Source organism: Salmo salar, chromosome 12, assembly GCF_965601325.2.
Source record: "Salmo salar chromosome 12, fSalSal1, whole genome shotgun sequence".
Taxonomy (NCBI): domain Eukaryota; kingdom Metazoa; phylum Chordata; class Actinopteri; order Salmoniformes; family Salmonidae; genus Salmo; species Salmo salar.
The window spans coordinates 6551810-6563186 of NC_138302.1; the positions used below are offsets into that span (position 1 = coordinate 6551810).

The 11377-nt window shown below is 41.4% G+C and overlaps 1 protein-coding gene across 1 annotated transcript; it reads right to left on the reverse strand.

Annotated features, from left to right (window-relative positions):
• Positions 1-242: 242 nt before the first annotated feature.
• On the reverse strand, positions 243-5442 carry LOC106563997 (uncharacterized). The gene is made up of 2 exons (XM_014129958.3): positions 4704-5442; positions 243-2045 (listed from the first exon to the last, which is right to left on the reverse strand). The coding sequence occupies exons 1-2, from the start codon at positions 5206-5208 to the stop codon at positions 1123-1125; spliced, it is 1428 nt and encodes a 475-aa protein (XP_013985433.3). The 5' UTR covers positions 5209-5442; the 3' UTR covers positions 243-1122.
• Positions 5443-11377: the final 5935 nt, after the last annotated feature.

The window sequence follows — 11377 nt, forward strand, 5'->3', positions numbered from 1 at the left end:
GAAACCTTAATGACTTGGAGAAGATCTGAAAAGAGGAGTGGGACAAAATCCCTCCTGAGATGTGTGCAAACCTGGTGGCCAACTACAAGAAACGTCTGACCTCTGTGATTGCCAACAAGGGTTTTGCCACCAAGTACTAAGTCATGTTTTGCACAGGGGTCAAATACTTATTTCCCTCATTAAAATGCAAATCATTTTATAACATTTTTGGCATGCGTTTTTCTGGATTTGTTTGTTGTTATTCTGTCTCTCACTGTTCAAATAAACCTACCATTAAAATTATAGACTGATCATTTCTTTGTCAGTGGGCAAATGTACAAAATCAGCAGGGGATCAAATACTTTTTTCCCCTCACTGTAAACAGTTAACTAGCATGAATAAATGTGAATAGCTAAACAGTTAACCAGATAGATAACTAGCCAGGCTACAATATATGTTTTGAATGAATTGGCTACCTAGTTAGTCTGTTCTCTCCTATTCTATAGGCCTACCTGCTGCTGCAACGTGCTACTGTTTCTCTCCCCTTGAGGCCCACTCCACAGTGCACGTGCAGGTGATGCGGTCACACAGCATTAAAGCATTCTGATCCTGGTTGATATGGTGATTTGTATGTGATTAATAAAATATTTACAAACTATGCCTAAATAAATGGCTAACAGAAGTTATTAAATTAATTTCCATTGACTTTTTGAAAACTTATCAGACTTGATCCTTTTCCAAAACTTTCCCTGGAAAACAACAACAACAACAACAAACAAATCCAAATCCATCCCCGAAAAAAGCGTGGGAGCACTGTGGGTGTCATCAGATGTGAAAAATCTCTTTCCACACTTGCAGCAGTGGTAAGGCATCTGTTCCCTCGTGGTCTTTCAGGTTCCCTAACTAGGCAAATACCCTTCCACACTGGGAAGAAGATATATTTATCTTGTGTCTTGTCTGTATTGAGTTTATTCCATCGAGGACCACGTTGGAAACAAGTGATTTTCACTTTAACGCGTTATCCCCTGGGTTGTACTCCTACTCAGTGCATCCTTTTCCCCCAATAAATCCATCAATAGTTGTTAATGGATGCATTTTCAGGTGTACTAACCGTTTTTTTCACACTGGGAGCATTGGAAATGCTTATCTCCTGTGTGTATTCTTATGTGTTTTTAGTGTGCTTAACCTGGTAAAACCCTTTCCACACTGAGAGCATTGGAATGGTTTTTCTCCTGTGTGTGTTGTTGTGTGATCTTTCAGATGTGATGACTGGATGAATCTCTTTCCACACTGAGAGCATTGGAAAGGCCTCTGCCTCTCTACTAAGTGTGTTCTTTCATGTGATTTCAGGTCCCTTAATGCGGAAAAAGTATTGTGACACTGGGAGCAGTGATATGGCTTCTCTCCATTGTGTGTCCTCTCATGTGTTTTCATGGACCCTAACTGGGTAAAAGTCTTTCCACACAGGGAGCAGTGGAAATGCTTCTCTCTTGTATGTGTCCTCTCATGTTTTTTCACGGCGCCTAACTGGGTAAAACTCTTTCTACACAGGGAGCAGTGGAAATTCTTCTCTCCAGTGTGTGTTCTCTCATGTGTTTTCAGGGCCCCTAACTGGGTAAAACTCTTTCCACACCGGGAGCAGTGGAAAGGCTTCTCTCCTGTGTGTATTCGCTCATGCGTTTTCAGGGACCCTATCCGGGTAAAACTCTTTCCACACAGGTTGCAGTGGAAATGCTTCTCTCCTGTGTGCGTCCTCTCATGTGTTTTCAGAGCAGCTAACTGGGTAAAACTCTTTCCACACAGGGAGCAGTGGAAAGGCTTCTCTCCTGTGTGTATTCTCTCATGCATTTTCAGGTTCCCTAACTGAGTAAAACTCTTTCCACACTGTGAGCAGTTGTAAGGCTTTTCTCCTGTGTGTACTCTTTCATGAACTTTTAGGCTCCTTAAATTAATAAAACTCTTTCCACAATGGGAGCAGTGGTGTGGTCTCGCTGGTTTGGCCATTTTTGGGTCTGGTTGCCCTGAAGTACTCTTTCCGCTGTCCGAGTGAGAGTCTGGTCTCGCTCCTGCCAAAGAGAAAAAAAGTTTAATACTAAACATGGATGTTTTTTGACTATACAGTGTTTGTTTACAATTACAAGCTTATATTTGGGGTTCTGAGGGGTATACTACGACACTAGAGAGATCTTGTCAGGGTTTTCTAAAGCTAGCCTGCTTCAGTTAGCTTCACATTCCAGCTCAGGCTTCATCCTATATTACAAAGGTGAATATTGATCCTGCAGCTGCCATGCACAAAGACCATAACACAAACAACTTTTAATGAATTATCTGAAAGCTGATTAACATTTCCAATTGTTGTTAATTAGACAACTTGTCTTTCTAAAGCCTGTCTAAAGACCGTTTCTAATCTCCCACTCTACTCTTGTATTAGAATGGTACAGGTGGTGAAACCCCCCAAAAAACAGAATCACCTGGATGCCGTAAGGACAACAATATGACAATGCCCCAGCCCTAACTGCATGAGTAGTCGGCCAGTAGTCATCTTCTTGTCCTTCATTTGTTTGCCCACCACTTGTAGATCTTCTATCCCCCCGATATCCTTCAACCCTGATCATCTTCTTCTTTCTCTGCATCAACAACTACCTGTCTACTCTAAACGTGTTGCAGAGAGTACAGAGGTTGTTCTTAATGATTTCATCTTGGTAAAGGCCACTATGAATAATAACTGTAGTTTGAGTACTTTAATCAACTTAAATCTGAAGAAAAAGAATAATCTATGCTCAGGTTGATTGAATATTAGGTGATAAAACACTCCATGTGTTTCAATGCAAACTGGGCTTAATAGGAGCATACTGGGCTTAATTGGAACAGCAATGATTTATGGTATAAAAAAAATACAGAATAACAAAATGTACTTAAAATATTTGGAAACCATTGGTCTGGGGTATAAATATACACTACATATTACAACGTTATGCAAAGTTAGTAGTGATCATATTGAACAATATTTATTTATTTTGATTTCCATTTTGTATAGAAGGTGCTTTTGTGCTACTGTACCCTTTAAGCCCACCTGAGATACATGTCAAATTTACACACAATACCCCACAATGACAAAGCAAAAACAGGTTTTTAGAAATGATTGTACATTTATTTAAAAAATACCAAAAAATACAGAAATATTGTATTTACATAAGTATTCAGACCCTTTGCTATGAGACTTGATATTGAGCTCAGTTGCATCTTGTTTCCAAGGATCATCCTTGAGATGTTTCTACAACTTGATTGGAGTCCACCTGTGGTAAATTCAATTGATTGGACGTGATTTGGAAAGACACACACCTGTCTATATAAGGTCTCACAGTTGACATTGCATGTCAGAGCAAAAGCTGATGCATGAGGTCGAAGGAATTGTCCGTAGCGCTCAGAGACAGGATTGTGTCAAAGCACAGATCTATGGAAGGGTAGCAAAACATTTCTTCATTCTGAAATGGAAGAGGTTAATAACCACTAAGACTCTTCCTAGAGCTGGCCACACTAAGCAATCGGGGGAGAAGGGCCTTGATCAGGCAGGTGTCCAAGAACCCGATGGTCATTCTGACATGGGATGGGAGAACCTTCCAGAAGGACAACTATCTCTGCAGCACTACACCGATTAGGCCTTTATGGTAGAGTGGCCAGACGGAAGCCGCTCCTCAGTAAAAGGCACATGACAGCCCACTTGGAGTTTGCCAAAAGGCACCTAAAGACTCTTAGACCATGAGAAACAAGATTCTCTGGTCTGATGAAACCAAGATTGAACTCTTTGGCCTGAATGCCAAGCTTCACATCTGGAGGAAATCTGGCACTATCCCTACGGTGAAGCATGGTGGTGGAAGCATCATGCGGTGGGGATGTTTTTCAGCAGAAGGGACTGGGAGATTGAGGGAAAGATGAACGGAGCAAAGTTCAGAGAGACCCTTGACGAAAACCTGCTCCAGAGTGCTCAGGACCTCAGACTGGGGTGAAGGTTCACCTTCCAACAGGACAACGACCCTAAGCACACAGCCAAGACCAGGCAGGAGTGGCTTTGGGACAAGTCTCTGAATGTCCTTGAGTGGCCCAGCCAGAGCCTGGACTTGAACCCGATCGAACATCTCTGAAGAGACCTGAAAATAGCTGTGCAGCAATGCTCCCCATCCAACCTGACAGAGCTTGAGAGGATCTGCAGAGAAGAATGGGAGAAACTCCCCAAATACAGGTGTGCCAAGCTTGTAGCGTCATACCCAAGAAGACTCGAGGCTGTAATCGCTGCCAAAGGTGCTTCAACAAAGTACTGAGTAAAGGGTCTGAAAACGTATGTAAATGTCATATTTCCAGCTTCTTTTTTTAAATACATTTACTAAAATAAAAATAACAGTTTTTGCTTTGTCATTATTGGGTATTGTGTGTAGATTGATGAAGGAAACAAATAATTTAATCAATTTTATAACAAGGCTGTAATAGTTAGTTGATCTAAGCTCATTGGGCATTTATCAGTTATATTCTCCAATAATCAATAGCTAGGCCTATATATTATTAATTAAAAAGTCCAAAAATGAATATACCAATGGCAGATTGCCCTTGAACAATATCTACAGTACTGAATAACCTATTCAAGTATAGCACTTCAGTAGAATGCCTCTTTAAAACGACATATTACTTCACAAAGCGCAGAGTTCGTGCCCGTTTAAGACAATACTCACTGGTGCTAATCCGATCTTCAGTCTCCTCTTCCTCTCCTTCCACTTCCTCCTCTTTTACTGAGATAGCCTCCTCTTTCACTCTAAAAGGTTCTTCCTCTTCTTTCATTATAATATCCTCCTCTTCTTCTTTCAATGTGATATCCGCTTCCTCCTTTTTCATTTTCAAAGCTTCTACCTCCTCCGCTTCCACTGTGACAGCCTCTATCATTTCTTCCTCCTTCACTCCAATGGGTTCTTTCTCTTCTTTCACTGTATCATCCTCCTCTTTTAATATGATAGCCTCCTCTTCCACTCCAAAATGTTCTTTCTCTTCTTTCACATCTTCCTCTTTCAATGTGATGCTGATAGACTCCTCTTCCTCCTGTTTTATTCTGAAAGCTTCTTCCTCTCCTTTCACTGAGATATTCTCTTTTTCTTTTATGACAATGTTCAGTTTGAGAGATTCTTTCTCCGTCCAACATCTCGCCTCTTCTTTAGCTGGGGGTGAGTAGCTTAGAGAGCTCATGGTTGTGGATGCTAGTTAGCATTAGCGACTAGCCTAGTGCTAGGCTCAGTATCAATCTGAACAAGTTTGCAAATGTAACAAGTACATTACGTTAAAGTTAACCAGTAGATACCTCAACAGAATTGTTTTTAAACAATGAGATTAATATCCACAAAAATGGTCTAAAGCGCTTCAGTGTTTCGGTTGTATGTTGGCTAGCAAACTACCGAGGTGTTTTAAACAGTAGCCGTGTTGTGGTTCTTGAGCGTCCTGTCCACTAGATTATACGTCACGCAAGAAGCATCACCTGAAAGACTCACATCGCCATCTGCTGCCTGGAGTTTAATTAGGCAATTTGGCAGCGATTATGGCTTTCAGTCTTTCTGGGAAAATCTCTAAGAGCTCATTGTCCATTGTTTTTTTTTTATTATTCAAGCTCTGTCAAATTGGTTGTTGATCATTGCTAATGAACCATTTCCATGTCTTGCCATAGATTTTCAAGTAGATTTATGTCAAAACTGTAATCGGCCAATCAGGAACACTCACTGTCTTCTTAGTAAGCAACCCTAGCGTAGATTTGGCCTTGTGTTTTAGGTTGTTGTCCTGTTGAAATGTGAATTAATCTCCCAGTATCAGGTGGAAAGCAGACTGAACCAGGTTATCCTCTAGGATTTTGCCTGTGTTTAGCTCCATTCTGTTAACTTTTTTATTCGGAAAAACTCCCCAGTCCTTAACGCTTACAAGCATACCCATAACATGATGCAGCCACCACTATGATTGAAAATATGGAGAGTGGTACTCAGATTTGCCTCGAACATAACCCTTTGTATTCAGGACAAAAAGTGAATTGCTTTGCCACATGTTTTGCAGTATTACTTTAGTGGCTTGTTGCAAATAGGCTGTGGATTTGGAATATTTATAAATATTTGTATTCTGTACAGACTTCCTTCTTTTCACTCTGCCGATTAGGTGAGTATTGTAGAGCAACTACAATGTTGTTGATCCATCCTCAGTTCTCCTATCACAGCTATAAAACAGTTACAGAGTTTAAAAGTCACCATTGGCCTCATGATGAAATCCCTGAGCAGTTTCCTTCCACTCCGGCAACGGAATTAGGAAGGATGCCGGTATCCTAGTGACTGGGTGTATTGATACACCATCCAAAGTGTAATTACTAACTTCACTATGCTCAAAGGGATATTCAATCTCAGATGTTAGATTTCTTTTCTACCAATAGGTGTCCTTCTTTGTGAGGCATTGGTTGAATCTGTGTTTGAAATTCACTGCTTGACTGAGGGACCTTGCAGATAATTGTATGTGTGGGGTAGAGAGATGAAGTAGTCATTCAAAAATCATGTTAAACACTATTATTGCACACAGTGAGTCCATGCAACTTCGTTTGTGACTTGTTAAGCACATGTTTACTCCTGAACTTATTTAGGCCATAACAAAGGGGTTGAATACTTATTGACTCAAGACATTTCAGATTTTCATAATTTTTTATTTTAGTTCGATTTTTTTTAAATGATTGAATATCCGAAACATACAATATACTTGCAGTGAAGCCGCTCAACAACTACACCACACCAGTCATCCAACAGATTCCCATTCAGAGCGACACACTCTCCAGCATCCAGGGTCAATGCCCTGCTCAAGGGCACGTTGACAGATCTACCACCAGGCCAAAAAACGTGAACCCGAACCCTCCAAGATCCCCCCACAGTTCCCCAATAGCTGTCCCTCAACCATTCGAGACCCCTCCCACAGTCCCCCCCAAGAAGAAAAATACATGTAAAAAATACAATGAATTCTATTCCCCACCCCCCAAGAACCCCCCAATGCACCAACAACCATAACAGCAATGCCAACTGTATGTGTTTGTGTGCATGTCTGGCACTATTACATGTATGTGTGTGTTCTTGTATGTGTTTATTTAAATGAGAGTGTGTGTATATGCATGTGTACCAACACCTGCACGGCATCAGCCTCAGGCAAACTGGCATTAGTTATAAAAACACTGCCCCTGTTTTATTTTGACTTTATTTTTTGACTTTTTTCTTTGACCATCGTTCGACTTCCCGCACAACAACTCCCTCAGCTTCCCTCAGCCCATCCCAACCATCTCTGCTGGCCACCCTCTTCGGATTTCTACGCAACATATATCTTTCAACTATGCTGTGATGTTTAACGTACAATTTCAATCTATCTAATCGAATAGAATTCACAGATTGCGAGTTGAAGATAAATACTTTTACTAAGAGTATTAGTATATTAGAAATTGACTGACCCGGTCTCTCCAGATCTCCTAACAGTACTATTTTTAGGGTAAATTTTAGATCAATGCTATGCATTTTCAGCCATTCCTTAACCTGAGACCAGAAACAGGCTACCAGAGGGCAATGCCAAAAATAAATGGTCTATTGATTCTGTATCCTCACAACAAAATCTGCAGAGCTTCGATGATTTTATGCCACAAATATTCCACATTTTGTTGTTGGCAAGAATTCTATATAATAATTTTAGCTGAAAAGCATGAAGTCTTGAATCTTGCGTTGTTTTATATATCAGCCCATGGAATCGGTACATCAAAAATCTCTTCCCAACTATTTTACAATCTGTATGGAACAGTTGTCAACATCCTGGTCCTCAAATGAAACTGGTATACTTTCCTATTTATGCTATTTTTATTCCTCCTCCAGTTTTGAGCCTTTATATTGGGCAGACATACCAGTTCCCTACCTCCTCCAGCTGCCACCTGCCTCCTCCATTTTGGGGGTAATGCTGTAATCAATTGGTTGTACTCTTGGACTGAAAAGACCTTCCCGTACAATTATGATAACTCCATGAAGGACATAACTGTACCATTCCAATTTACAATATCATTTAAAAACAAAATACCCTTTTCAAACATCTTTCTAATCTTCATTCTGTGGGAGAGGATGGGATGGTAAAGAGAACATCTGCCTAAAATAAGTAGCTGTGTTATAGTCTGTTAGCTGTGTTATAGTCTCCTACCATAATGATGTGATCATTTGTTGCGTGTAAATTCAATAAATTGGTATAAATGTTTTCGAAGAAGTATGGATCATCCTGATTTGGACCACAGGTTAATGAGCCAAATCTCTTTTTCGTCCACTTTCATAATCAAAAAGATCCACCTTCCTTGTGAATCATTCCTGACTATTTGCATATTCAGATTGACATTTTTGTTCATTAATATCACACCTTTTGAATTTCTTTGTCCATGACAGAAAATTATTTCCCCACCCCATTCCCTTTTCCACACAACTTCATCTCAGGATGTAGAATGAGTTTCCTGTAAACAGTATATGTTATATTCCTTTTCCTTTAGCCATGTAAAGCTTCTCATTCTTAATTAATTCATTGGATGTAACCCGCTGTGGGCGGTACTTGAAATGTTACATAATGTAAACAACTTGAACCTGACATGACTGTCTCCCTTGTGCTTTCATGTCATTGTGTCAGAAGTCAAAACGGCAGAAAAGGGGAGAAATAATTTACAAGAAAGTGAATACTGAGCTTCGTTAGGTGGGGAAAATACTGACGAGAGTTAACGATGACAAAGTTCCCACCACCAGAGGGGTTTGTATTCTAAAAGTCGAGTGAATGGTCTGAGTGGAAACAGCGTTTCATGCTATCATTAGCAACTAAGCTAACACAAGAGGACAGTGACGTGCAGATCAGCTCGTTGATAAACGTCATGGGCAAAGAGGCCAAAAAAATATCGGATTTCGGGGCGAGGATGATGAACCAACAATACGGGGAGTCTATTGAAGCTTTTATAAGGGGACTCTACGAACTGTCTAAACACATATTTTGAGGGAACTAAGGAAGAATACATCCGTGACAAAATTGTCATAGCACAGAGATAAATCAGTAAGAAAATAGGGAATCTAACACTGACCAGAGCAATTGAAATGGCATGTAACCACCAGCTAATTTAGAGTCTGAACACAGAGCAGTCATGTGACAAGCAAGTGAAAGAGGTGAAGTTTTCTCACAGGGAAAAAGGCAAGAGGTTTTAAGAAAGGGACATTCAAACAAAAACAGGCACGGGGCAATGATGATTAGAAGAGATGTAGTGAAGAGCACAGTCAGAAGAAATCCTGTCTAGCTAAAAATGATGAATGTCGGAAATACAAAAGAAATGGGGCATTTTGCTTCTGTTTGCATACAAAAGTGAAGCAGGAAGTGACAGCTGTCCAGACAACTAAGAACATTTTAAAGCAACAAGATTCCTTTGTGTGGTGTGCTCCAAATGGTGCCGCTTGTCAATAAAAATGTCTACATCCGCATCGGTGTGGGCCTACATCTGCTAAATGAGGCCGCGGTGTGAGGAAATACGTACTGCTAACGTTGGATGACATCATTCAAGAGCTGACAGGAGCCAAAGTGTTTTCTGGCTGGGTTCTGTGGGTTCTGGCTTCCCCCTGGATGAAACTAGCAAGAAGCTAAAAACCTTCATAAAACTATTTTAAGGAGATACTGCTTTCACATACTTCTCTTTTGGAATAAATCGGTGCACCTGCAATATTCCAAAAGAAGACAATGGGAGCTGTTGATTGGCCTGGACGGAGTGAAATGCTACATGGACGACATTTTAGTTTATGGACGCTCAAAAGGAGGAGCACAACCCATAGGCTAGTAGAAGCCTTCAGAGTGATAAAAGCTTCAGGACTGAAGTTGAGCAAGGAGAAATGCCGTCTAAAACCAAAGTGAGCTCACCATTGTCGGGCACCGGATCAGCAAGGTTTGTTTGTCAGCCCTGACCCAGAGACAGTAAGGGCAATGCAAGAACTGGTAAAACCACAGAACGTTACAGAGCTGAAAACGGATACTAGGCAGGGTTAACTACCCATGCAGATACTTACCAAAAACAGTTCCACTGAGCTGCAGCCACTCAACAAACTTCTAAAGCAAGACGTCGTCTTGTCCTGGGGAAGAAGCCAAGACCATTTGAACAGTAAAAGGACATGTTAGTGTCAGCACTAGGGCTGCAAAATTCCAGGACCTTCCCCCAAAATTCCCTGGTTTTCCAGAAATCCTGGTTGGAGAATTCCAGATTTCCTGCTTATTCTGGGAAATCTCCAACCGGGATTTTGGGAAAACCAGGGAATTTATTGTAATTTTGCAACCTTAGTCATCACCAATACTAGGATGCTAAGATGTTTCGAGACCCACAGTAGTGAGCGCTGATGCCAGCAGTTATGACATTGGAAGAGTACTGTTACAAGAGCATGAAAGGAAAATGCTGCCTGTGGCCTTCTGCTCACGTACCCTCTCTTCTGCTGAGAGAAGGTATGCCTAGATAGAGAAGGTGTGCCTAGATAGAGAAGGTATGCCTAGATAGAGAAGGTATGCCTAGATAGAGAAGGTATGCCTAGATAGAGAAGGTATGCCTAGATAGAGAAGGTGTGCCTAGATAGAGAAGGTATGCCTAGATAGAGAAGGTATGCCTAGATAGAGAAGGTATGCCTAGATAGAGAAGGTATGCCTAGATAGAGAAGGTGTGCTTGGCATCTGTTTGGGCTTGTGGTAAGTTCTCACGTTACCTGTGCGGCCTGGAGACTTTAAAACTGCTAACGGACCACAAACCGTTTGGTGCCATTGTTTAACTACAAAAACCTGGATGGGGTCCCTGTGCGCTGCCAGTGATTGCTTATCAGAATGATGAGGTTCAGCCCCAAAGCTGAATATACCCCAGGCAAAACACTGCTCATTGCCGACACACTCTCAAGACAACCGTCGGTCCACCTAAAGAGCTCAGACCTGGAAGAAGTCGCAGCCTTCGTTGACGCAGGGAACGAGCACAGACCAGTTTCATCACATACGCTTCACCAGATTGCACACGCAAGTGGTGAAGATAAGGAAATACAGACGGCACTGAAGAAGTACACAAGGCACGGATGGCCAAAACACATCAAAACAATGCCCGAGACAGTCAAGACCTACTTTAGTGAGTAAGGGCTCCTAAGTGAATCAGATGGACTACTGCTCACGGAGAGAGAATTGTGATTCCAGCGAGCTTCTCAGCAAGATCCACGAGGGTTACCAAGGGACCTCAAAGTGCAGAGAAGGTGCTCAATGCTCAGTGTGGTGGCCGGGACTCAGCACATAGAGGACAAAGTGAGTCAGTGCAAGCAGTGTCAGACTACCAAGCCAACACAAC